Source organism: Acyrthosiphon pisum, chromosome A1, assembly GCF_005508785.2.
Source record: "Acyrthosiphon pisum isolate AL4f chromosome A1, pea_aphid_22Mar2018_4r6ur, whole genome shotgun sequence".
Classification (NCBI taxonomy): domain Eukaryota; kingdom Metazoa; phylum Arthropoda; class Insecta; order Hemiptera; family Aphididae; genus Acyrthosiphon; species Acyrthosiphon pisum.
In genome coordinates, this window is record NC_042494.1 from 97038179 (window position 1) to 97064194 (window position 26016).

Below are 26016 nucleotides of genomic sequence, written 5' to 3' on the forward strand. Positions count from 1 at the left end.
TAATTCATATTATTTAATATGTTATATGTTACAATTATGAGGTTTATATCCTATGTACAGATATAATATATGTTAGGTATGTAGCTATAATAAATTGATAGTATAATGTTCATGTATTTCGAGTGGAGGGAGAAAAACTATTTTAGACATATCCCCCCTCAAATAAATCCTAATTGCGCCACTGTGGCATGCTACTCGATATTTTTTCTCAACAAGAAAAATCTATGAAACATAAGTTTGTTTATGATGATAAGTAACCATGCTAAAACAAAAAATCAGTCAGAAACAAAAAATCTTGTATCCAGCCCAAAAACATATTTATGTTAAAAAAATTAAAATGATATGCAGCACTTTATAAGAAAAACATTTTTCATAAGAGAGAAAAATAAAAATATAAATAATTTTGATAAATAAATAATAAATAACTAGAATTGTTTTTGTATGGAACTTATACCACATAACAATAGTTTTAAAAATGTTCTTAGGGGCTACTGGGCTAGGGTATATCTAGTACCTACCTATTGTGTATAAAAATATATTAAGAAAAATCAAAAAATCTATTGCTAATAAATCAGAATCCAGAACTATAGTTTTAAATGTTTTATAACATTTAATATGTAATGATTAAAATATTAAATTCTTCGATTATTCTGAGTTTCTATATTATGTTTATTTAAACTTTAATGTTTTTATTATACATACCTGCTTTCATTATATAAATAAATTAAATATATGCATACATTTCATAAAAGTTGTTCTTCCGGGTCAAGTGAGCTAAAGTGTAAAGTAATTTCACAATCTCAGCAGAGAACTATACTTTATTCAGGTTAATAGTAAGCGAATTAGCTGACATAAACTGGCCGTGTCAGTACATACCCACAGATAAACGATTCTTACTGCAAGAGTTAGTGTATTTGGCCACAATACAACAGCTATGTCAGTAATCATGTATTACAGTTATAACCTACGACAAAGCGCCTAGACTCCACATAGGGTGTCCGAAATCTTTGTCTGCATGTTTGGGTGGTTCACTCTTAACTAGAACAGAGTGTAGCACCACATTTTAAAGCAAATAAAATAAATATTTAAGTTATAGGCAGTAGGCACTAATACTAATATTTATAATATTATTCTTATTTATATTTCTTAAAACTATTTGAAAGGCAAGAAAGAGTAAAAAAAGTTAAAATTTACAAATTGTTTTGGCATAACTTAGTTAAACGAGTAAAACATTTCTAGTGGTTTATTCTCTTTCCAATATTTTTCATGGACTTGTTCCAAAGTCTGATTTCCATTTAGTGGAACATATTGATCAGATGTAGGTGATACATAGATTAAAAAGCTTAGAGCTCGTTCTGGAAGCTCCGGAACAAGATCTAATGTAAGACGCATCGCTAAGTATTTGCTTAAATGATCAACTAAAAAAAAAAAATATGATTAAATACAAGTCAATAAATTATTAAATATATAAGTATTTTTTTAAAGGTATTTTGGTATACTTTTACTTGAATGAACAAAAAATACTGTATTTTTATCAGCACCATTAAATTTAAATATTATAAAAATCTTTTTAGTTTTTAATATTATCCTTTTAATGTATACCTATATATTATAATATATTCACAGGAGGAAATCTTGGAAAGGGGACTTGATAGGACTAAGCCTTCCATAACTTTTAAATACAGCTGAACAGGTATAACTAAACCTATATAATAATATATAATATGTAGAATTGGCTAATTTGATTAACACACTTACTATCTTCATACAATACACAATTTAAAGGTTGACTAGATCTAAATCGAAATATTAATAATAATACAATGACTTATATTTACCTTTTTTTTAAGAATTTATTACACATCAATTATTATAATTTCTGGTTGAAATACTTTTAAAATGTACAAGAGTAGAGTAAGCTAATTTTTTTTGTACTTTTTTAAAGTAAAACTGTTTAGTTAGTAAAACTTAAGAAGTGGTCTTGACTTTAGTGGTCTTGTTGGAATTTAATAATTCTGAGAGAAGCGACTGGCTTTAGTGCTTATAGGCTATTTGTAATGAATATAAGTTCAGCCCCCCAATAATTACACACAATTCCGCTCATGATTGGGTCTAATAATGTATAATTAATTTGTTCAGCGATAAGTTGCTTTTTATCAAGTCATAAACAATAAAATATCAATGTATTAAGATAATATTAGAATAAGTTTTTTTTTTACTTATGCTCATGTCTAGAGCTTTTATTATCAAGAGAATGTAACATAGCAAATTTATGCTCAGCAGATGAAATTTATGAAACTTAAAGGTAAGAAAATTGTCTGTGTTTGTATGTGGATTTTTTACGATAGTTCAATGTTATAGCAACTTTTGCATATATAATATAGTGTAAATTAGAAATGCTCGTAACTCACTTAAAAACTGAACTATCGTAAGAAACCCACAAACTTATAAGACAGAGACAACAAATGCCTGTGTTACGACAACTTAAATTAATAATTAAAATATATTTACCAGTAGCATTTGCAGTAGTTTTAATGTATCGTACAGAATTTTCTTTCAACACTCTTATTAATTGATTATCGCTGCCCATTTCAGTTGGATGAGGCTTAAAAACCAGTTCAATTTCATCTACTGATACTCCTCTTGAAGAGCCATCACACTCAGTAATATCTGATCTGTCAGCTGACAAAGATGCTGGACCATCATTTTCAGAAATCATTACAGTTTTAAGTTTCTTTGCTACTTTTGCTTGAACTACTGTTCTAGTGACATTATCTTTACCGAGCCCAAGGTTGTTGGAAGGGGTTTTTAGTGTAGACGAACTACTTTCATTTAGCTCATCTTGTTGATTCTTTTTGGAACGTTGCAAACGATTTTGTGTTTGGATTTTTATGCCTTCATTTATGGATTGCACCAAGTTTGCCTGGCTATGGCTTTTGTTCAATTTTTCTAATACTCTGGTTTGATGGGCTTCATATTCATCACGGCTGGGATAGATTTTGGATATTAGTAGATCAAAATTTGGGTCTGGGCGCAATGAACGTTTAGATACTAATTTCTTTCGACAAGTAGGACACTCTTTATTACCAGAACGGAGAGCAGTAACTATGCAATCTGAACAAAATCTGAAAACCAATACAATAACAGGTAGTAGATTTATTTCCAAGAGTTTAACAATATTTATACCTGTGAAGACATTCTTTAGTGGTCATGGTCTTCTTGAGCATGTCTAAACAAATTGGGCACATCAATTCGCTGTGTAAGCTCCGGGGGGACACGGCAATCTCTGTACTATCTGTGATTGCCTCTTGTGGAGTTCTATGAAGTTCATACAATGATAGTTCCCAAGTTTTATTCAAGCCTAATAGATCTGCCGACGCCATGGCTAGTGTTCACGCAACAAAGTATCAACGTAGTATAAACGTGGGATTTACTTCAAACAGACATTACAAAAGAAAGTTGATATCGTATAAATTACAAAATTAAAACAATCAAATTCTTCTTAATATATAAATCGATTATGCCAGGGGCTATGCCGGGGAGGTACATTAACAACCGCACTCCGAAAAATATTACACGGTACGTTAATGGCAAATTAACTCCTGTAGGTTTAAATTCTTTAAAATATTAAATTCTAAAATCAAAATATAAATATTACAGAAGTACAGAACGTTAATTATTAAGTTTAAACATTTGAACATAATAATGAAATTTTAATATTTTATTATCAAAATAAATCTGTCAGAAGTTGTGTACTTGTGTTATAGCACGGCTATAGATATGACTACAAGTTCCGCTGAAAGCGCTAGCAGTCACGAGGTTTTTGATAAGAACATTGCACGGTCAAAAAATTTTCATCGTCGTGCAACCCATGATAAAAGATGGTGCAACCATAGTATCTATAGCCGTGGTTATAGAGAGGTTGTGTTATCAAAAATTATGACAAGATAAGATACAAATGACGGTAATTCGTATAAAAATCCCCCCCGACTTCAAGAGGAAATTCAGGAGCGGCAAACATTGCAAACGTTTGATAACGGAGAAATTCGGAACGTCCAGTTGCTAAACGAAGCTGTAAACGTTTGCAAACATTGCAAACGCCATGTTCACGATTAAAGATATATCTTTAATCGTGGTTGGCGGCGACCAAAACTCGTCGTAGTCGGCGCATCTCCCACCGTCGGATGATTAGCTCACATCGTCAACCATCGCGTCGTCGTGACTTGTAATTCGATAACAGACGATAGCGCTCGGTGGTTTACGATGGCGTACGACCAGTCGACTTGGAGGGAGAAATAGGGATGCGCAAACCGATGTCAAGATCGATATATCGCTATATCGATATATCGATTTTTACAATATCGATAATCGATAATATTCCTCTAAAATCAACGATATATCGATATTGTTATCAATATTGTTCTTATCAAAATTGTTATCATAAATATAATTTTATCATCAATTATAATAATTAATTGTAACCAAAATTCGGCAGACGACATTAGGCGTCTTAAAGGCACATTAGCCATATAGTTGGTGGTGGCGTGACATATTATAATTATATAATTATAATATGAAAATCTAATCAAATTCAAAATAATTACAACGAATATGAGACTTAGTATAAAATATATCAGAACAAAAATATCGATACGTAAAAAATATCGAAAATGAAATATCGATATGAAAATATCGATATTTCGATATTATCGATATATTTTGCGCATCCTTAGGGAGAAATTAGACCTAGAAACCGCGGAGCGACATCATTTGGATATTTAGCCATGGATGCGCGGGCAACTTGTGCACTCTCAGCGTGCGGAGTATAAACCAAGCGCTCGCGAATTTCTACGTTTCAAACGTTGGCGTTCGTTCTGCAAAACGTTTGCCGCTCCAGAATTTCCTCCAATATAACTCATAACCAGATGCAAATGGTTGAACAAATATTTTTTAAACGTTAATTAGTATCTATATTTACTACATTATTAATATTTAATTACAAATATTTATATTATACCATAGAACATTAAAATATTAAATGTATATAATATTATATAATGTTTTATTTTAATACATTATAGGGATTGGTCCACGGACTGGAATCGACTGGAAACAAATTGGCGCCTGGTGGGCTGTTGACGGGGAGTCGGGCTGCTTAGTGCTTAGGTTATGAGTAGGCCACAGATTTGTATACAGTATAGAAGTCTGTCGAATAGGCTTGTCACGGGAGGGGAATGCAAGAATTTGTTATTTTTTGTTCACATCATGGTTTAAATATTTAAGGCACGTTTCACAGTGCACATGATAAATTTAATGTAATTCAAGATACTTCATTCAAGTTAAAGCATGTTTACCACTTAACCAAAATAACTGAAAAATTCTTACCTATTTAAAATATTATTCCAATAAATTTAGTTGCTCCAATGTATTATAAATATATTTTATAATTTATTTATTTGCCTTGGGTCATATTTTCTTATTTATACCGGTAAATTTATTGAAAATATTATTTTTTTTTTTGTAGTTGACCATTTAAGCAAATACTTAGCGATACGTTTTACAGTAGATCTTGGATGCTCTAAGTTTTTTAATCTATCATTTTATCACCAACATCTGATCAATGTGTTCCACTAAATAGAAATCAGACTTTGCAATAGTTCTACGACAATTAATGGAAAGTGAATAAACCACTAGAAATGTTTCACTCGTTTAACTAAGTTATGCCAAACTAATTTGTAAATTATTACTTTTTAATTGAAAAGTTATAAATTTACGAAAGAATAATTTTTAGTATAAATAAATTTGATTTAATTGACTACTATACTAAATATTTGAAGAAATTACTAATATTGTGCTTAAGTAACTATTGCCATATACCTATTAGGCCTCATCCAGACAAAAGAAAAATTTGTCATCAAAAATGTTTTTGATTTCCTGTTATAAGCAGTCACACAATCAACGACAATGTCAAAAACAATATGACAAAGTTTCTTGGTCTGGATGGGGCTTAAGAATGATCTGTTCCATCTTGTTAGGTTTTACAATATTTTACATTTTTTTAATTTTCAAATAAATAATTTAAAACAGTTCAATGATTTTTACTCAGAATATACAATCTAAATAAATTAATAACTATTCAAATTATTGAAATAGAAATTTAAGGGACTATAAAAAAATCTACCTTGTTATAAATACATTACTACAATCAGATTAATTAATAATTATATTTTAAAATATATATTCAGTACAATATTTGTATTTACATCTGTGCTTTAGCTTTTTCTTCTTTTAATTTCAGTTTAAAACATTTTGCTTCCATTTCTTCAAAATGTTCTGCAAATATCATCTTGAGGGCTGGATACATCAATGGCAATTTGTGTAATACATTTGGTGCAATCTGTAAATTCATAAAAACTTATGACTTAAAAAACATATGCATATAATATTTATTTAATTGATTGTATCAAAATGTGTAATAAAATAAGTATTAATAAATTTAATTAGTATATAATACTATAATCGTATCAATTAAAATTAAAATTTCTAAACTATTAATACAAATATTAATGAGCGCACAACACAAAAAAAAAATGTTCTTCAAATTATTATTAAATGCTAAATCATTGTAGTCGGGACTACTAAAAACAATTTTGTCAAAATCAAAAAAATAATATTATTTAATGAGATATTGGGATATTTAGATTAACCGCATGACATCACTGGGCCGGGCTAGGCATTATTGCCTACCTTACGTGTATAAAAATTGCTCGCATTACAGTGTTTACACAATGATTTATTAATTTAAACATTTTATTTTTGATATTTGATTTATGTAGAAATATGTAATTTTTTGAACTAAAAACGATAGAATTATCAGAAATTCAAATAACATTTGGTTTTTTTTTAATATTAAAAATACTGAGATATTTTTGTTACGTACATATATTGTAGTTACAATGGCCCAATACGTTGATTTATTTTGATACTTTTTTAATATTTCACAACACATATATACAACAAAAATTAGAAAATATACTTTAAATGTAGGTAATTGAGTGAAGAGAGTAATATATTTACTAAATATAAGATAGGCAATTACCGTGAATCCAGGCCCAAAGACGTCACCCATCTTTATTTAATTCATCATTGAACAATGTGAGTAGAAACGTTAAACCTATACCATTATTCTTAAAACTGAATAATATTCTTTCAAATTTAAAATAATGTATTTTTTGTGTTTACTGCTCCTTTAAGTAATGTTATGATTTACCACAGACCGCATCAAATAAACTTGTAGTTGGTGACTCCGCCCCCAGCCGATGCAAAGCAATCAAAATGGTATATTTTAGATAATATTCACTAACAAAAAGTGGATTCCTATAGATGTTGCCATTAGTATAGCACACTAAATAAATTTGTGGTGGATGGAGTCACTAACTGCCAGTTTGTTTGACAAGGACTATATTTAGTTATGATTTATTTTTTCATTAATTTGAATACAATATGGTAACATACAATATTGATGATCCAATTTTTGAATGGTATGTTTATTGAAATTTTTCTTACTAAATTTTAGATAATAGGTTACATACATTTTTAAGATCAAAACTTAAAATGTCAGCTCCGTATCTGTCGGCAAATTTAATCTTAATGTTTTACCGTCATCAGAGAACTATTATTTTAGGAAAATCAAATATGAACAGTAATATTTATAACTTTTAAATTCTGTTATTTTTGCGTTCCAAACTTCCAACATCATATTATTTGAATAAACATAAAAATAAATTAATATTTAAGATATGAATAATACCTCCATGTTATCAAAAGCTATTCCAACGTTACTTGGTAGATCATTATTCGGCATATATGGAATTTTTGCATAACGTTGACTAAAATGAGTGAGTATTGTGAATTTTGCATTCATTTTTTTGCCAATATTTATAGCTTGGGACATAGTTGAATGCATTTTCCGTCTGGCTTCAGACACTAACTGATCTTCCATTGTAGCTTCATGTATTAAAAGATTACTATTCTTTCCTAAAGAAAAAATAACAGAAAAAGTCTTATTATAATTTAAACATATTAATATTATAGGTACTTATTGGAAAAGGTTCATAATTTTATTATACGTTTTGGCTTATATTAAAATTTGTTTTTGTTACCATAAAAATTATTTTTCATTTACAAACCTAATTTGACTAATGAATCACAAGGCATTGTATCACCAGAATATGTTACTTTCCAACCATTTATATGAGTAAATGATACACCAAATGCATTAGGACAGTGTCTTACTAAAGTTGTTTCTATGTCAGACATGTTGGTTTGTTTTAATAAATCTTTTATTCTTAACTTTGTCGACGATTCAAAATCCTTAAACATTTTAATATTATTGTTAAATAAACTTTATTTGACGTTTATTTTAGTTATGTATATTAAAGTATTTAAGCATTTGCTATTTACTAAATCTAAGTTAGACACAATTTGAAATTCTTCACTTAGTTCTGCAAATCTTCTGTCATAAAAATTTAGCCAGGTCATAATTTGTACAGGTGCTAGTAAATATACTGGCTGATTCAGTTTAAACAGTTTATTTGCTTTCATTTTTTGGCGCACGCTTAATATTCCAATTAAACCAATATGATGGTCTGCATGTAAATGAGACACATAAATAGCTTTTAAGTCACTCAAAACTGTTTCAGCGCCAGTTAAACCAAAGTGCCGTACTAATTGTCCATACGTTCCTTCTCCAGAGTCTAACAATACACATTCATTCTCACTAGATAACATTTAAAAATAATATTTTTCCACACAAAAAAGTAAACAATTTCTTACCCAGTATACATTAAAATACCACTAGTATTTCTAGTTTTACTTGGTATACATGAACCTGTACCAAGAAATGTAATTTTAGGATAAATATTTGTATCTGTTGGAGAAGCATTTAAAATCTCCTGTTTTACTTGAGCCAACTTTTCTTTAAAACCATCAACCTTGAATGTTTCTGCTATAAACTCATCAACATCTAAACTTAATGTGCCAGTCCTAAAATATTTTTTTAGTAATTAAACACTTATAATATTTAGAAACAGTATGATGTTTGCTTACCTGTCTATATATTTGTTTGGTCTCAAATTAAATGACAAATTAGTTTGCCCATTAATCGTCAAAGAATTTATATTTGGATGTGCGTCAATCACTTTTTCTTGTTGATCAATAACTAAAAAAAAAAAATAAGACATTTTAATTTGCAAACTTTGTTTGGTTTTATTAGACTATTAGGAAATATTTTTAATTGTTATATCAAGGTTCAAAAATTTAATTAAAGGTTTAAGGTACAAAAGCGTCATATATTTTATAAGTGTTCAATTTAAAATTTTGATGATATACGTTAAAAACATATATTATTTTGTAGAAATATAGGCTGCTGACAGATGAATTCCAAATAATCAAAATATGAAAATTCTTTAATTGCCAGCACCAATCCCCTTAAATCAATGAATAAAACTTATACCTAATCCTACCATAATTGACTACAGTTTAAGTTATTACTTCTTACAAATTACTATTGACATTGGTGGGATAATATTTAGATTACAAAAATATCCTCACTAGGAATTCCATTGTCTTTTAATAATGGATAAATATTTTCATCCAGCATATTCAGCTTATATTGTATTCTATGTATTGCAGTACTACCCAGACATTTATTTTCATTATTTAATAATAAATGGTACGTTTCAGAAGGAAATAATTTCATCCATGATTGATACCTAAAAAGTAGAAATATTTATGTTATTATTATCTTTTATCATATTTGAATAGAATACAATACAATACAATAACTCTAATTGAATTAAATTTTAATAATTAATTACACTTAAATACTTAATACCTTGGATCATTTCGCACATCCAGTGGAGTAAAATGAACAACCATAAATGCAATATCTTCTTCATTAACTACACCTAATTGATGTTTTGAAAATATTGACTCATTTAATAACGAGTCAATATAATCTTCACTTGGACATTCGACAACTAAAACAAATTAAACTTAAATAGTCACATTAAATTTAAATGAAAAAAATAAAACTTAATGAAAGGCTTCCAAAAAGCACAATAAAAAATTGTTTTATTAAATATTTAAGTAAATTATATAAATAAAGTAAGCTTGCTATTTTAAGAGGACGCCCACCAAAATGTGTTTTTTCATCTTACATATTATGTGCATAACATGCCCGTGGTATATTTGAACCAATTTTGTGTTATTATACTTATTATTAGAACCATTTGACCTATTATGAATTTTAAAGGGAAGAATATTATCTATGGCACCTGACAGATTTGTATTGATATTTAAATTTTTAGGCGAGGTAAGAGCATTTTATAATTATTATACTTAACATGATTATAATTTATAATAATTATTATTTATTTATTAAAATACCAATAAAAACCTATGAGATGGCAAAGATAATATTCTTACCTTTAATTTTGATAATAGGACCAATTAACTCAAATATTAATACTAAAAACACCACAAAATTGGCTCTGCTGAACTTACGCTTTGCTACGTTGAATGTTTGTATAACAAAGACAATAAATGCCTGCGGTGTTATCTTAATAGATATAGTGATCAGACACAAATAGCATAAAATAGTATTTGGGGGGCTAACATTTTTTAATTTATATCTCATTAAAATATTAGTCTAAATATTTATGATACAAATGGTACCTGTACCACTGCTTAAAAAAAAACTGGGGCACTTGGTGAGTGCCGACAGAAGTGACTACTTCTTATAGCGGGTTATGACTGTATGTCTTGAAAAAAGGTAAACCGGTATAAAAACTTGTACAGATAGTATATATTATGCTAGTACTGATATACGCACGCATGTGCATCTCTTTTTCTCTCTCTGCCTGTCTGCTCACTCTTCACACCCCACTCCTCACTGGCATGTATTTATGCTGACCAATGAAAGAGTTGGCCGCTAGAATCATGTCGGTCACTAGCCAGTTTTCGTTGCATGGACTATAGCAGGGGTCGCCAACCAGTCAATATTTCTACGAATATAGGTCAATCGTTATAAAAATTAATTTTACCATTATCGGTCGATCGCGTAATAAATAAAAATTTTTTTTACTATTTCTTGTGTATTATCAATATATTACATTATTATTATTATTATTATCATCATGAAGAAACAATAAATATTTATTCTTTGAAGCTTTGACCTTTTTTATTTTTGCTCATAAAACAAATCTCTTCCTAAAGACCTAAATTCTCCTAGATGTTGATCACCTGGGACTAAAAATTTCAAATGTAGCTCACTTGTTTGAAAAGGTTGGCGACCCCTGGACTATAGCGTTACGTGACGCATAACAAAAGTATTTTCCCCATGCAAAACGTACACCCATAGCCCGCTAAAAGAAGTGGTCACTTCAAAGTTCTATTTATAATTAATTATTAATTATAGATCTTTTTGTACTATACTGAAATACCTTACCAATAAAAACTGGACCTGGATCATCAGGAGAAGTTACATCACTTGATTTAACTAGTGTCCCATCAGATAAGGTAATATCACTACCAGATTTTAATAAGCCCAATAATGGGCCTGGAGGAACATTATGTTTAACACATTTGTCCAAATCTAAAAACCCTGGTTTTGGTTTAAGACGACAAACATAGGACATCGCAACATTACTAATTCTACTTAAAGAACTATCAGCAATAAATTTTTTATCATCTAAAATCAATTTAAAAATATTTTATGATTTTATTATAAAATTAATTTTGTAGCATCAAAAATACCATAATTAGCTAGCTAACCAGTTCTAGGTTCAGAGTTGCTTCTTTTACGTTTATTTCTTTCTTTTTTATCTGATTGTAGTAAATTTTCATAATCGTAATAATTAGTATCATCTTCTAATGAATCATCAGTATGTTGTTGAGCCAGTGAATTGTCAATTTCAATTGAGCTATAAAAGAAGAATAAATATAAGAAAAAATAAATAAAGTTTCTATTAATTATAATAGGTATATTACTTTTCAGACTTTGATCGAAATTCATTACATTGTTTGTTTGATATTAATGGCACATAATGGACAACTATTGCATTATCTTCATATGGCTTAAAAGGATCACTTTTACTAGCTGTAATTTTTAGATCACGTAATACTACAAATCTTTTCGTAGCAATAAATAATTCTTCCTGTAAAAAATCAATAAAATCAACATTTTAAATGCGAAGGCACTATTATTAGGTATTAAGTAAACACTTTAAATCCCCAATAACTAATAACACAATTAGTTCATTGTGTAGCGGCCTCTCCGTACAGACGACTTTTGATGGATAAGATGATTTGCATATTATGTAAAATAAGTTGTAGTCAGAATAAATTCAATGTGTTTATTGCTATACTGCGGCCCACGAGAGAGTATCCCGTCGCCCGACGAAAACTCGTCCGATTCCGCGCATTCCCGATAGCTGTTCGGTAACGGTATACGGTGTATAGCGGACGTGGAAATATTGGGGGAAACGGGGCCTCGGCACGGTCTCCGCCGTCAGTCTGCATGCGCAAAACGAGGATACTCTCTCGTGGGCCACAGTATATAAGTAAATGTTAAAGTACTTTAAATTAAACTGTAAAACTATTCAAGTCCAATAATATTCAGATCAATGCAACATTTGTGTTTGGAAAATATGATTTTAGTTGATATTTTCTAAGTCCAAATCATAATCTCAAGTGCACAACTTGGTGAAGGTGCTAGTTCAAGCTCTGGAAAATCACATCTAAATAAAGGCTGTTTTGGACTCTCCTATATAGGACCTCTACTCCTGAACTAGAATCTATGATAACCTGACAAATTAAAGTTCCAACGGTAGTGTACATGCAATGACCAACGGATGTGGTACGGCCCATACATGTACATGTATATGCAAGTGCAACTGTATTATTGATTTGAGAGCTTCTACACAGTTGTGAAAATAATATTATAATATAATTATTCATTACAATACTATTATAATGCATACCTACTTGTAATATAATAATTTGTCAGTGTTTAATATTATTATTTAATGACATTGTGTCATTGGAGTATATTATATTTTAATATTTCGGTTATCTGGTTATTAACCGTTTTTAACCTGTATACTCCTCTCATATCTTATAAGTTATAACATATCTAGTCTTCATATAAATTAGTATACTATAGTAAAGTTAATATAAGATAATCATATTATAAATTATATAGTGTCAGAGTACATAGCAACTATTTATTACTTTAATTATTTTAATTATCTATTTAACTCGATAATACAAAACAATAGAAATATTATACTAATTTAAAATGTACTTCCTATACAATATTTTATAAACAAAAAATTTTAATCCAGTAAAAACTGTTATTTATTATTATATTGTAAGAATAATATTCTGCAACATTATAAAAACACTAACTATTCCTTTTGGTCCATGCAGTTCAATATTTGGTACTCCGACATCCTGAACAGTTAAAGCTAATCCTGGTAAACCGCCAATATTTAACCAATTTGAATGTGTGATAAACACATGTTCCAATTTCGACAGTTTCATTTTATGTTCATGTGCCAACCTTTGAGTACCTTCCCCGCAGTTAAAAAGGTACCTAAAATGTAGATATGCATACAAGTTGAATTTTAATATGTGTACTACCTACTTGAGAATAATAAAAGATAAAAATGCATTACCTAGAATGATCTGTAAACAAATATAAACACCTCGGAGCACCATTTGCTCCACTGCCAAGTACTTGAAATTTTACAATACCCGGTGGAAATTTGGACTTACCTTTGATTTTAATTCGGTTCTGTTTACCAGTAACAGAAGACAAAGAGATGTTATTAGCCATTTGTTTTGGTATTGTGTTTGGATTACTGAAATAAAATACCTGACAATTCGTATGTATAAATTTTAGTAGTAATTTGTTATATAACTTAAGAGACATTAATCAATAGATTTACTATATTACTTATTGTTTACTATGATTAAAAAAGAGTAAAGTTTCATCAATGTCTAAGGCAAAAAATTGGAAAAATGTGTTTTACTGAATTAATAATAATGGGTAAATACCAGCTGCCTACTATGATAAACTACCAATACAACACTATGCTAACGTCTTAATTTTGATAATCCAACCTTTTATCATGTTTAATCACCGTTAACCACTCGTCGGGACCACGAACTACTTCATGTAGTAGTTCGTGGTCGGGACGTTGTATTTATCAATGGTATCAATGGTATGTTAAATGGAAGGTTTAAATGTGACCATGGTTGCATGTAGTTCCATGTCTATAGATATAAAATATTTACATTTAATCCACGATTAAAGATAGTACTATCTATAGCCGTGATTTAATCTAAGACCGTGATTTACAGTCTAGTGCAGTGTGTTTTGGAAAATGTACTTTACCATAGAACAATGACTTTATCCACATTCCACGATGTAGAGAAGATCTTCTATACATCGTAACTTTACCTTAGACCCGAAGTTTATGAAGTTATTTTGATATTTTGTTAAAATGTCTTTAAAAATGGTTTCCGCAATTCAAATAGTTTCAAAATTATAGTTGAAAACCATGTATTTAAAATGTAAAACCAGGGGGGGGTCTAAATAATTTTGAATACAATTTTTATTTTTGTATAATATTTTACAAAACCTATTATTTTTAATAATTATGATACAATGCAATCTAATTATTTGACTAAATTATTTCAACTAATGTCTATTGTACAGGATCATTAAATACTTTTGCCTGTATTCTGATAAAAAAGACCCGGAAAAATAATCTTTATTCAGATACATTTTATTTTATTAATAAATTATTTTATAAGAATTAATACTTGTTGATACTCTATATTAATTATATATAATAATTAATATTATAGCCTATAGGTACCAACCTACTACTTATTATTCGTTATGGACTGATTAGTGATTTTGTGATTAATTTTTTAAAAAGTAACTTTCTTTGTAACGCCCTACTTTTAGAATGAAAAAGTAACGTAACGTAATAAAAATAATGTAGGGCGTAACTCGAATGTAATTTAAATAAAAATATATTTTAATGTAACAAATAACGTAATTTTATTATTTTTCAAAAATAATTTACCCAACGCTGGTTATAGGTACTTAATATAATCAATATTATTAATTATTATGATACAAAGATCAGCTGCCTGTATTCGAGATGATCTATAGACAAATATCTCAATGCCTGGAAGGGGGGGGGGGCGCCTTGAGAAAGCTCGTCCTGGTTAGGGTTGCTATAAATAATACTAAAATCGGAATCAATATTTGTTGTATAAATTTTATGGGGAAAATATGACCAATCTTTTCGTAACTGGAAAATCACACACAATTTATGGTTTTATTCTCTCTACGACACACGTTTAAGTGTTTAACGTTTATAAAGTTAAAAAAATCAATAAAATTATCAATTAGCGACAGCAAGAATTGTCGTGACTCGAGAGGAACAGGGAATCAATGTATATTCGTCGATAATTGTTGTCACTAAGCCGGAAAATAATTTTAAAATAGATACCTATCGTCAGTCAATCAAGTAACTAATGTGATTTACAACATTATTGTTTTAGATATTTTTAAAAATACTGCAAAATGTTAACTTAAATGATTGATTATTAAAATTTAATTCCGAGAAACTTCCACCCCGAAATACTTCACCGAGACACCGGTAGGTACGTTACCTATGGCAACCCAATCATCATGGTATTCTTAACCCTGTCTGTCAAGAATAGTCCTACATGTAATCTCAAATGCCCCCTGGTTTGTTCGAAACGATGCACTGCACTCAGACTTTAAATTACCAACTATCAAAATCTACATGAAGGACCTTTCGATAAGCTTCTTCAGCCAACTACCGAAAGCAAGTGGCCCACAGCATTTTAGGCTGAATGCTCGTCCAATCAGTCACCGACTCCAGCGTGGCCACGAAGTCATAATATATTACTAATAAGTAATAACTTACTTTTGTAGATATTATATACCTATATATATATATATTATATTTATACGCTAGCTGATCCCGTGCTCTTCGTTACCCGTTAAATGTGCCAACTCAATTTATATGACTTAAACTTTGTTCAATTCATTATTTAATATTTGTTGTATGGTGTTCAAAATTTATTTTAACTTTTCTGTTTCCCGGAATAAAAATTCTGATTCGCAACAGTATATTAACAAGTAGGCAATCTACCTGTGGTAGATCGCTGTTTGTACATAAGTGTATGATTTAACACTAAAGTATCAAAGTTATACCAAGTTTGTTGTTTTTATTTAATTCCGCCTACCGTGGATTAATATAATCAATTAATACAAAATCCTAACCTAACCTAACCGTACTAAAATCCGATGACTAAAAAAAAAACAAATTTAACCCTTTTTAATTTAGCCCATCTTCTTCCCAGAGGTCTAATCTACCCACAAACATAAATTCATATATATATATAAAAAATCTTACTTTTGGTCCCCCAAACTCCAAAGTACCAACTAGATTCACTTTCTTATCAGAAAAGATACTGTTGAAGAAAATGTAAGCACTTGTTCTGTCCTAAAAGGTGATGACAGATACAAAAAAAACACACATTTTATTTAGTATTGTAAAATCAATACATTCATCGCTCCGCTCAGAATCTAAAAGTATTGATGATTTCAATATTGTTTCATTACACTGTGCATTTGTGCATGTCGCGAAACCAAACAAGTTTTTGTCAATATTCCATTATCTTAATTATACTTTGGTTTTAATATTAGAATAACGAATATGAGTTAAAGATATTCAACCACATGAGGCGACAAATAACAAATAACATGGAAAATCAATATTATATTAGTTAATAGGTACTTATATGAATGATAAATATTCAATAATCAAGCTGTCCACTTTTTTTTGTGCATACACGTTGTCGTTTTCCAGAATTTATAATTCTATTAGCATAGCAAAACTGTACTTACCACTTACGTATAGTTTTGTATGTGAAAAAACAATTTCAATGCACATTAAAATAGCTACCTATTCATCTACTTTCAAAAAATATAAAATCCTACTCATAGGCAGAGATAATATGGTTAAATTTTTAGTGGGGCTATAGAATAACGATAATCCAATGTAAAGTCTCTACGAATAGGTAATGATTTTGAATGACAACAAAATAACTAACTTTGTTATTCAGGTTACTCTCCGTTTAAATATTATGTAATTTCGTCGAAATTTGAACTTAAAAAAAAATTGTACTTATCATTTTAGCCCCTTCCCTCCATTATAAAATGTAATCGAATATCGCCTATGGCTATAATATTATTATATGGTAATAATTGTAATATATAGTATAAAGATTATCAACTTATCACGCAAAATTAATATAGTCTTAGGTATAGACGTATGGTACGGTATTACCTATACTGGATAGTAGATATATTAAGATACGCCATAAGTTACGGCTATACCTATATTTTGTATTTATAATTTATAAATAATATAATTAAAATACATATTATATTTATATATATTAATATTTAATTTATAACTTTATCAGCATATAATAACTAATAAGTAGGTAATAAGTAATAACATAATCAATACCTACACATTAAACATTTAATACATTTAACGGTTTAATATATAAACTACGTATAATGATGTATATAGACTAATTATTATATCATGGGCGCACTCATGGCTAAATAGTAAATACTATACATCAGCATTTTTTACAATTTTATTCAGATTCTGAATTTACAATTGCTATTTTGCAATAAAAGTGCCAATGTAAACATGTTTAATGCCTTAGTGGTTACTATATATAATATTATACCGTTATAAATGTATAGTGTATAGTATATATATATAAATGTATTTATTTTTATTATAGTACTTTATATACAGATTACAGTTATACCTATATATAATACCTAAGGTATAATATTATACTATTATAGTATACTAAAATATTCTGTTAATCGGATTGTTGGAATTACTATAGGTTGCTACTAACCTACAAGATTTCTTTGACTTTTCACCCTAGGCGTACGCAGCCTGTTGGGACAAAGTGGGCCAATGATACTTGAAACAAATTATTTTAGGTGGTACACTGTTATCTATAAAATTACATTCATTTACTCACCGGTCATCACCCACTGTTTAAATTTTAAGGTATAATATATATATTTTTATTCATAAGTAGGGCTAGGATTTATATGCATTTGCATATTATTTTCCTTAAGTCTAAATTGATTGGTTGTGATATATGTCCACGATTCACCTTATCCTCGAATAAATAGAACCATTTTTTGTTTGCATATTTTATAGATTTAAGAGAATCTTGTTAATTTTGTAATATAAAAAAATAAAAAATCAGAATGCTTATATCACTGAATAAGGCAATACAACTATTCATATGATCTAAGTTGCCCCATCTATGAGGTCCTCATCCGAGTGTCGAAAATCGTACCGCAGGTATTGCTAAAGGCGTTCAACTGCTGCCTCTCGAGGAACGAGTTCCCAGCACGCTGGAAAACCTCGAGGCTCGTCTTACTCCACAAGGGCCCGGGCAAGCCGATAGAAGACTCTTCAAGCTACAGACCGTTAAGCATGCTGAATTCCACGGCCAAGCTACTCGAGCGACTTCTGCTGAGGAGGCTAAATCAGCACCTCGACCTGACCGGGCAAAGGTCGGAGAACCAATACGGCTTCCGGCACGGACGATCTACGGAGGACGCGATCGAACGGGTAATCAGCGCAGCCCACGGAGCGGCACTCGGCGCAGGCCAGCACCGCGACCTATGCGTAGTCGTCTCGCTTGACGTTCGCAACGCGTTTAACACCGCTCCGTGGCGACGCATTGACGCTGCTCTCCGCGAAAGGCTGGTCCCCCCACTCCTCAACGGTATGATCAGATCGTACCTCGAGGACAAGACCCTACTCGTCGGAGAGGCAAGCGCAATCCGAAGCGTAACATGCGGAGTTCCACAAGGATCAGTCCTCGGTCCCGCGCTGTGGAACGTTTTCTACGAGGGGCTGCTCGAGACGGAAATGCCGTCGGGAGTGCAGCTAGTGGCTTTCGCCGACGACGTAGCTGCCATCTGTACCGCCCGAACCGGACCGTCAGCAGCAGAGCTGCTAAACCCAGTTCTCGACACGGTGACCAATTGGATGCGTGAAAACGGCCTCCAGATCGCACCCCAAAAATCTGACGTTCTGACGCGAAAATACAAATACGAAAAACCACTGCTGTACGTCGAGGGGCACCCGATCCCGGTCAAGCCTGCCATCAGATACCTTGGCGTGGAGCTGGACACCCGACTGTCGTTCACCACCCACATCGAAGTTGCTTCCAGGAAGGCCATCGAGTCATCCAAAGCCATAGGACGCCTGATGCCAAACGTCGGTGGCCCAGCTCAAGCAAAACGGGCACTGCTGGGCTTGGTCACCAACAGTAAGCTCCTGTACGCTTCACCGACGTGGGCGACAATCGGCATTAAGACGGCAAAAAACCGCAACGCTATGGCCAGGTCTCAGAGGAACACGGCCCTCCGCACCATAAGAGGCTACAGAACCATCCGCCGACGCGTCATCAGTACTATCGTCCATGCTGCCCGCAGACCTCCTCGCCCATGAACGGGCAAGAGTGAAGAATCGGCAAGCGGAGCAGGGAGTACCGACGACCACGGCCGCAATCAAAGTGGAGGAGAGGAAGATATCCCTAAACTCCTGGCAAGCCAGATGGGACCGGACAGCAGCCACACCGGACGCTGTCGGGCGGAGATGGACTCACCGGCTCCTGCCAGACATCGGACGGTGGCTCGCGAAGCCAGAAATGAGCCTCACCTACCACCTGACTCAGGCACTCTCCGCCCACGGGTGTTTCCGGAGCTACCTACACAGGTTCAACCGGGCCGAGGACAGCTACTGTCCTTACTGCATGGACCCCAACGACACGGCGGAACACACTCTGTTCGCGTGTCCGAGGTGGATAGACGACCGCTCCCGAATGGTCGAGATCCTCCGGAGATCCCCTAACGCGGAAGACGTCGAGGAACTGCTGTGCGGTCCCCGAATAGACGCACTACCCGACGACCAACCATCCCGGTCCAGACTTCTCGCCCAGGCAGCGACGAACAGGCTGGAGCTCATCTCAATGATTGAGTCTATCCTAAGCACAAAAGAAGAAGACGAGCGAGAAGAACAGGGGAACGGATAACCGACCAACCTGTACCCAAGATGAAGAACGGTCCGATCTTTCCCCCTATTAGCTCAACCGCGAAACGTCGGAGGTTAGGTTGGGAACCGCACCGCTGACACAGCGGACGATGAAGAACGGACCGAAGACACTCTTCGCAGTCACAACAGCGACACGTCGGTAACCCACCATGTATAAAGAGGGGGTAAGTCGGGGTATTGTCCCGTCTACCCCCCTCACGTATGTATAAAATGTTGATTTTCAATAAACGATGGCGGCGTCGCGGAAGTATTGCGAAAGCTGTCCCCGCGACGCCGTCGGTTGAAACAAAAAAAAAAAAAAAAAAAAAGTTGTCCCATCTATAGACTATAATAAGTATGGTACAACTAGCAGGGTGGGCCACGGCCTCGGGCCACCTGGCCCACCCCGTGCGCACGCTTATGCTTTTCAAATCATCATAATATACAGATATACACGGAACTAAAGGTCTAGGTACTAGGTATTAGGATTATTCTCATTTATTTAATGATGATATTAAAACTATATATAGTTTGAAATTTAGGGTAATAATAAGTACTGCCATCCTGTATTGGTATTTTATAGTGAAAAAAGTGCAGATTAAAAAGATCATTTTTTTTTAAAAAAATATTGCGCTGCAATCATCTTTTTAAACGTCTCAATAAAAATGTCATTTTAATACATTAGTTTTAAAATAAAAAATAAAAATATAATACATAATGCGTAAATGGGTCATTAGAACTAATTATCATAGGTAGGTAGTAGGTACAAGGTACCAGTCCTCTATAGGCTGTAACTCTTTGGTCTGTACATTATAATTATTAATTTATACAGTATTTTGTATTTTGTTTTTATATTGTTTTTATTAAACCATTGATATAAGTATATAACCATGGTTATATATATGCATACCTGGTATACCTACTATTGTATAATCCGTATATGTTTTAAAAAGAAAAATCTCTTAGGAGTTAGGATCTACCTTTTTAAACTATAAATAATTTAATGTAATTCCGCTTGAATTGCTATATTTAAAAATTTCCATAATGTTTGTATATAAAAGATCTAATATTTTCTTTATTTTATAAAATGGTAAGCCTACGGGGGAAGAAAGATTATTTAATATTAAAGTGATAAACACAAAAACGAGTTTTGGACAAGAGTATAATAATTACTATCTGGGTTAAATTAAACTCTTTGCCAATTATAGATGTGTGAAAGAAATATTTTTATTGATAATATAAACATCAAGAAATGTATAGTTAATGATGTTTTATTTAGTGGAATAATAGTCTGATTAAGTATGTTTATGATTCGGTATTACAAAATCCAGTATAAGAAAAATTGGTATGGGTAGCCGGGTAGGTAAATTTTTATCATTTCCTTTAATACTATGCATCATTTTGTGTTAATCAAATAATAAAAAACTTCTTTAATAATAATAAAAAAAAATCATGAATTTTATAATAGACAACAGTATAGGTATAACAATAGCATTGATGATGTAGGACTAGGGTTATGGATATGAAATACTTCACATGACATTTTCACCCTTCTTGAAATATTTCAATAAAATGTTGAAAAATATATGTCATGAAATTTCAGAATTCTATGTAGGACGTAGGTACATTCAAGGTTATAGTGTTAAACATAATATAAGAGTATGTCTATGTTACCGTCAATGATGTAAATTAGTTAATAACGTAAATGCCTAGCCAATATTATAAATTCCTAACATTAGTAGTCGATATTGTCAATGCCTAGGCATTAACTGACAACATAGGCAAGGTTGTAAAATTTAAATATTTTGTTAACACATTTAGAACTATGACTAGGGACTTACTTTAATGTCTAATACTGATAGGCAATGTTGATAATTATGTTTAACGAAATATTTTAATTAGGTCAGAAATGTATAAATTCAAGATAAATTATACATAATTAATAATTATTTATTTTCACAATTTGTTGTGCCGTGACACTTTGAATTGCATAAAACATTATTTTTTTTACATGCGCATCTATTAGTTTTGCATTTGGTTTTGCAAATACATCTTGTATAGCCTTGTGATCCCGCGATTCCATATCCAGCAGCCTCACGAACCGTAATTTCTTTTACTCCGATTTACTCCGATTTACTCCATTTTTTTGAAACTGGATAAACTTGAGAGTGGTTGGCCAATCTTTGCTATTGTTGTCTGTCATCCATGCAGCTAAGATTGCTTCAATATCTCTATTAGCACGTTCTACCGACCCTTGGTTCTGGCTATGTCGTGGTTTGCCATGTACAATTTTTACATCACTCCACATTTCATTAAGATTAGTGATAATTGAATTGACAAACTCTCGTCCGTTATCAGAATGCAAAATTAACGGTGCCCCAAAAGTAGTATAAATATCCAATACATTTATAGCAATTTCTTCAGCACGTTTTGACTTTAGAGACCGTAATAATACAAATTTTGTAAGATGGTCTTGGTAATTTAAAATAAAACGATAATCATTATAACATTGTGATTGCATGTCGATTAGATCAATTTGTGCCCGAGAGTTAAAAGCTGTGTGCACAATAGGCTTCGAAACCAAACCCTTTTTCGGATTAGGTTGTTTTTTTTTGAAAATATGAACAGAAGCTTAAAAAAACCATAATTGATTCTTTGTTAACGTTACAATATTTATGTCTTAATTCAGCCACAATTGACCATTCTATCTCTTCCCCCATGTCCAATTGCAATATGAGTAATATATAATAGGCGTCGAACATTTCATCAACTTTCAAATAATAAAGAACTGTTCCATCTGATATGGGTTTAATTAATTTTTCTTTCCCAGCAATACTCATAACAACGTACTTACGAATCAATCTGTAATCTTGTGGTCTTTTTTTTTTTAATTTCGCACTTTTAACGGCCGATATTTTTCGTCATACTGCACGGTATTGATGTATGCTGTGTTACCGTCCCGTTTTTTCTCATCAATTACCGAGAAAATTGCATTTTCGAATTTTATTTTCATTTCTTCGATCTCCATAGCAAAAATGAAAAGAGTAAAATTAAACAAAAATGTATGAACTTACTGAAATCGATGTCAGAACAAAAAGTTTACGCTAATGTTGCACTGGATGTGAAGTGAACGTGAACTGCGCACCTACAAAACGGTCGACTTTGAAGGTAATTTCTATAGATGGATTACTAGATACATGTTATCGCTATCTTAAGATAGTACTTAATAGGTAGCTAAAGTACGGCCGTCGATATATTAGAGATTTATCAGCTTTATCGTACGTACTGATTATATCTAGATAAATCGATTTTACAACGCAAGAATATTTTATATTTTTGTCAATTATGCCTGAAAAATCCTGGAGTTATTGTCATTACCTAGGGGATATTTCTAATTGCATCATTGACTGATTATAATAGACATTAACGATATTTACTAGTCAATATCGTGTACTGCCTAATTTGATAGGAAATATCGTTATTGACTAGTCATTAACATTAATTCCTTAATTTACGTCTTTGCCGGTAACATCTATATAGGTAAGAATCAGGAAAAGTAAGGATCTTTAATACTAATTATATATATATGTATTGTTGATTATTAATTATTATCAAAATTCAAAACTTTCGGAATCGTAAATAAATTTAATTTAAAATTTAAGTAATTTCGTTACAATTGCGTTAATTTAAATAAAATATTGTAATGAAATGACTACAGCGTTACTTCAAAAGTAATTTCGTTACAGTAATTTGTAATTTGGATCATGTATTGCTACAATGTTACCCAACACGGCAACACTGGGTAGGTACTTACTATAATATAGTATATATAATTCAATATCTAGATATCCAACATCTAAGTATAAACATAATATTATAATATAATATATATAGGTATTATATTTATATATGGATTAATGCAGTGCCGCAATTACAATTTTGAGGCCCCGGTTCAAAAATATTTTAGAGACCCTTTTTGTTTTTACTGTAGCATTGGTCATTGGGTGGGGGGGGGAGGGAGAGTGTCGTAATTGTGAAATAATTTTATAACTCAGTATATAAAATCGAGGACGTCGCACCCACATGGCGCATGTGTTGTCTCCGTCTTACACACGTACGGGTACGACATTGCAATTAATTTTCGTTTGTTAGTTTAAATAGGGTGTTGTCATTTTTTATATTAGTGTGAATTTACCTATATCAAAACCTAAACAATATTATCTGTGTTCTTTCATTGGTTTTTTACGATATTTTAATTGTAAGTTAATACCTATATGACGTAAATTGGATAATCAAGAAATGTTGATAGAATAAAAAATAATAATATTCATTAATTATCATAATTATAAAGATCCAATGGTGAACGCGAACAGTTTCAACAATTAGTAGAAAATAGTTTTTTCTCTGAATACAGTAATTGCCCGTACTTCGACTTTCTTATCGATTCAACCGATCATATCCCGCGTCAGATTATTTGTACACGATGTAGGTGCGAGTCACGATGTAGAGAACCTTCTCTACATCGTGGTGTGAGTGTAGTACAATATATTTTAGATTCTGAGTGGAACAATGAATGTATTGATTTTACAATGATGTGTGCTTTTTTTATTTTTATTTTTGTGTCTGTGTACACGATTAGTAGTCTAAATAATGTTTCAATTTTCAACTTCAGTATCTTGTTCGATGGGAAAATGAATCTAGTTGGTACTTTTGGGAGGTAAAGATTTAAAATTCACAATAGTTTTCAAAAGCGCCTGGAAAAACAAAATAAAAATTAAGGAAAAACGGTAATTTTTACGCAAAATCGGTTTTTGACAAAATCGATTTTGTCTTTTGGCGTAACTCTAAAACAAATGATCGTAAATACATTTAAATATTAGCATTTGTTATACACCATAAAATATTCAAAATATTTTGACTTGTTTTACTGACATTATCAATTTTCTGTTTTTTTTATTATTTTTTTAAATTTTTCAACTGCAAATGTAACAATATATCAGGAGCATTTTATTGAATTTTCACACTTTTTTACCAAACATAAAATATTATTGACAATTATTGAAAAAATAATTAAAAAAATTTAAAACTGACAACGTCCGTAAACCGCTCAAAAAGAGTCTTATGTTGTGGTGTATAGAAATTGGGAAAATTAACATCCAGTGAAATTTTCATGTATCTACTGTTATTGGTTTTTGAATTACAACAAAATAAGAAAAACGCTATACGTCATGAGAAATCGAGAAATAGCACTTTTAGAAAATGTATCCACTATAATATTTACATTTTACAAAATAAAAAGGCGGTTCTCGTTTAACAATCAGACGTTTGTATCCCAACAAGACACTCCAAATGTAGTACAAAAATTTAAGGAATTTAAAAATATATTGTCTCTAAGTATACATATATATTTAAAATAATATTTTGGAGAACTGCAGCAGTTCCTACGCATGCATAGGTATAATTAAAGAAACAAAAGGTGGGGAAGTGGATGCTGCTTTGCTGTACAGTAGGTTACAAGTGGGTCACTGTATAATGGATAGTATTAAATTTGAATTTAATGATATAATATCACTGTATAAGAAAAACGATTCTGAGCGGAGACGGTTTGTCAGTCTAGGTATTAGACATACCTATTAATAGGTACCTATACTTATCTATAGTATTATTAATAAATTCCAAATTAATCATATCACAATATCCATAGGTAATGCGTTATACATCAACAACAAACTGTGGTACTATCATAGAT

General features: G+C 31.4%; 3 protein-coding genes across 5 annotated transcripts; all 3 read right to left on the minus strand.

Annotated features, from left to right (window-relative positions):
• Positions 1 to 800: 800 nt before the first annotated feature.
• LOC100166323 (E3 ubiquitin-protein ligase RING1) lies at positions 801 to 3736 on the minus strand. The gene is made up of 3 exons (XM_001946703.5): positions 3187 to 3736; positions 2512 to 3125; positions 801 to 1418 (listed from the first exon to the last, which is right to left on the minus strand). The coding sequence occupies exons 1-3, from the start codon at positions 3381 to 3383 to the stop codon at positions 1213 to 1215; spliced, it is 1017 nt and encodes a 338-aa protein (XP_001946738.1). The 5' UTR covers positions 3384 to 3736; the 3' UTR covers positions 801 to 1212.
• Positions 3737 to 6074: 2338 nt separating this feature from the next.
• On the minus strand, positions 6075 to 14150 carry LOC100164297 (ribonuclease Z, mitochondrial). 3 transcript variants are annotated; one of them, XM_016807614.2, is made up of 14 exons: positions 13940 to 14150; positions 13740 to 13858; positions 13471 to 13657; positions 12052 to 12218; positions 11836 to 11984; positions 11510 to 11752; positions 9896 to 10040; positions 9613 to 9773; positions 9109 to 9220; positions 8836 to 9045; positions 8464 to 8779; positions 8190 to 8373; positions 7811 to 8037; positions 6075 to 6397 (listed from the first exon to the last, which is right to left on the minus strand). In XM_016807614.2, the coding sequence occupies exons 1-14, from the start codon at positions 13994 to 13996 to the stop codon at positions 6260 to 6262; spliced, it is 2415 nt and encodes an 804-aa protein (XP_016663103.1). In that variant the 5' UTR covers positions 13997 to 14150; the 3' UTR covers positions 6075 to 6259. The 3 variants fall into 3 exon arrangements, with proteins under 3 accessions (XP_016663103.1, XP_008186963.1, XP_008186964.1); XM_008188741.3 differs by having other exon boundaries at positions 13740 to 14150; XM_008188742.3 differs by having other exon boundaries at positions 13840 to 14149.
• An 8230-nt stretch (positions 14151 to 22380) lies between these two features.
• On the minus strand, positions 22381 to 22788 carry LOC103310443 (KRAB-A domain-containing protein 2-like). The gene has a single exon (XM_008188744.1). It carries the CDS (start codon positions 22786 to 22788, stop codon positions 22381 to 22383), a length of 408 nt encoding a protein of 135 aa, XP_008186966.1.
• Between the last annotated feature and the right edge of the window lie 3228 nt (positions 22789 to 26016).

What these genes read in the sequence shown, in the direction of transcription:
- LOC100164297 (XM_008188741.3), bottom strand. Translation starts at nt 13,996, where the DNA reads ATGTCTCTTAAGTTATATAACAAATTACTACTAAAATTTATACATACG. An exon ending in CAACTCTGAACCTAGAACTG is followed by an intron (nt 11,753 to 11,835) that starts GTTAGCTAGCTA and finishes AATTGATTTTAG; the next exon opens with ATGATAAAAAATTTATTGCT. An exon ending in TTGTGTCTAACTTAGATTTA is followed by an intron (nt 8,374 to 8,463) that starts GTAAATAGCAAA and finishes AAAATGTTTAAG; the next exon opens with GATTTTGAATCGTCGACAAA.
- LOC103310443 (XM_008188744.1), bottom strand. Translation starts at nt 22,788, where the DNA reads ATGCAATCACAATGTTATAATGATTATCGTTTTATTTTAAATTACCAA.
- LOC100166323 (XM_001946703.5), bottom strand. Translation starts at nt 3,383, where the DNA reads ATGGCGTCGGCAGATCTATTAGGCTTGAATAAAACTTGGGAACTATCA. An exon ending in ACTAAAGAATGTCTTCACAG is followed by an intron (nt 3,126 to 3,186) that starts GTATAAATATTG and finishes ATTGGTTTTCAG; the next exon opens with ATTTTGTTCAGATTGCATAG. An exon ending in AACTACTGCAAATGCTACTG is followed by an intron (nt 1,419 to 2,511) that starts GTAAATATATTT and finishes TTTTTTTTTTAG; the next exon opens with TTGATCATTTAAGCAAATAC.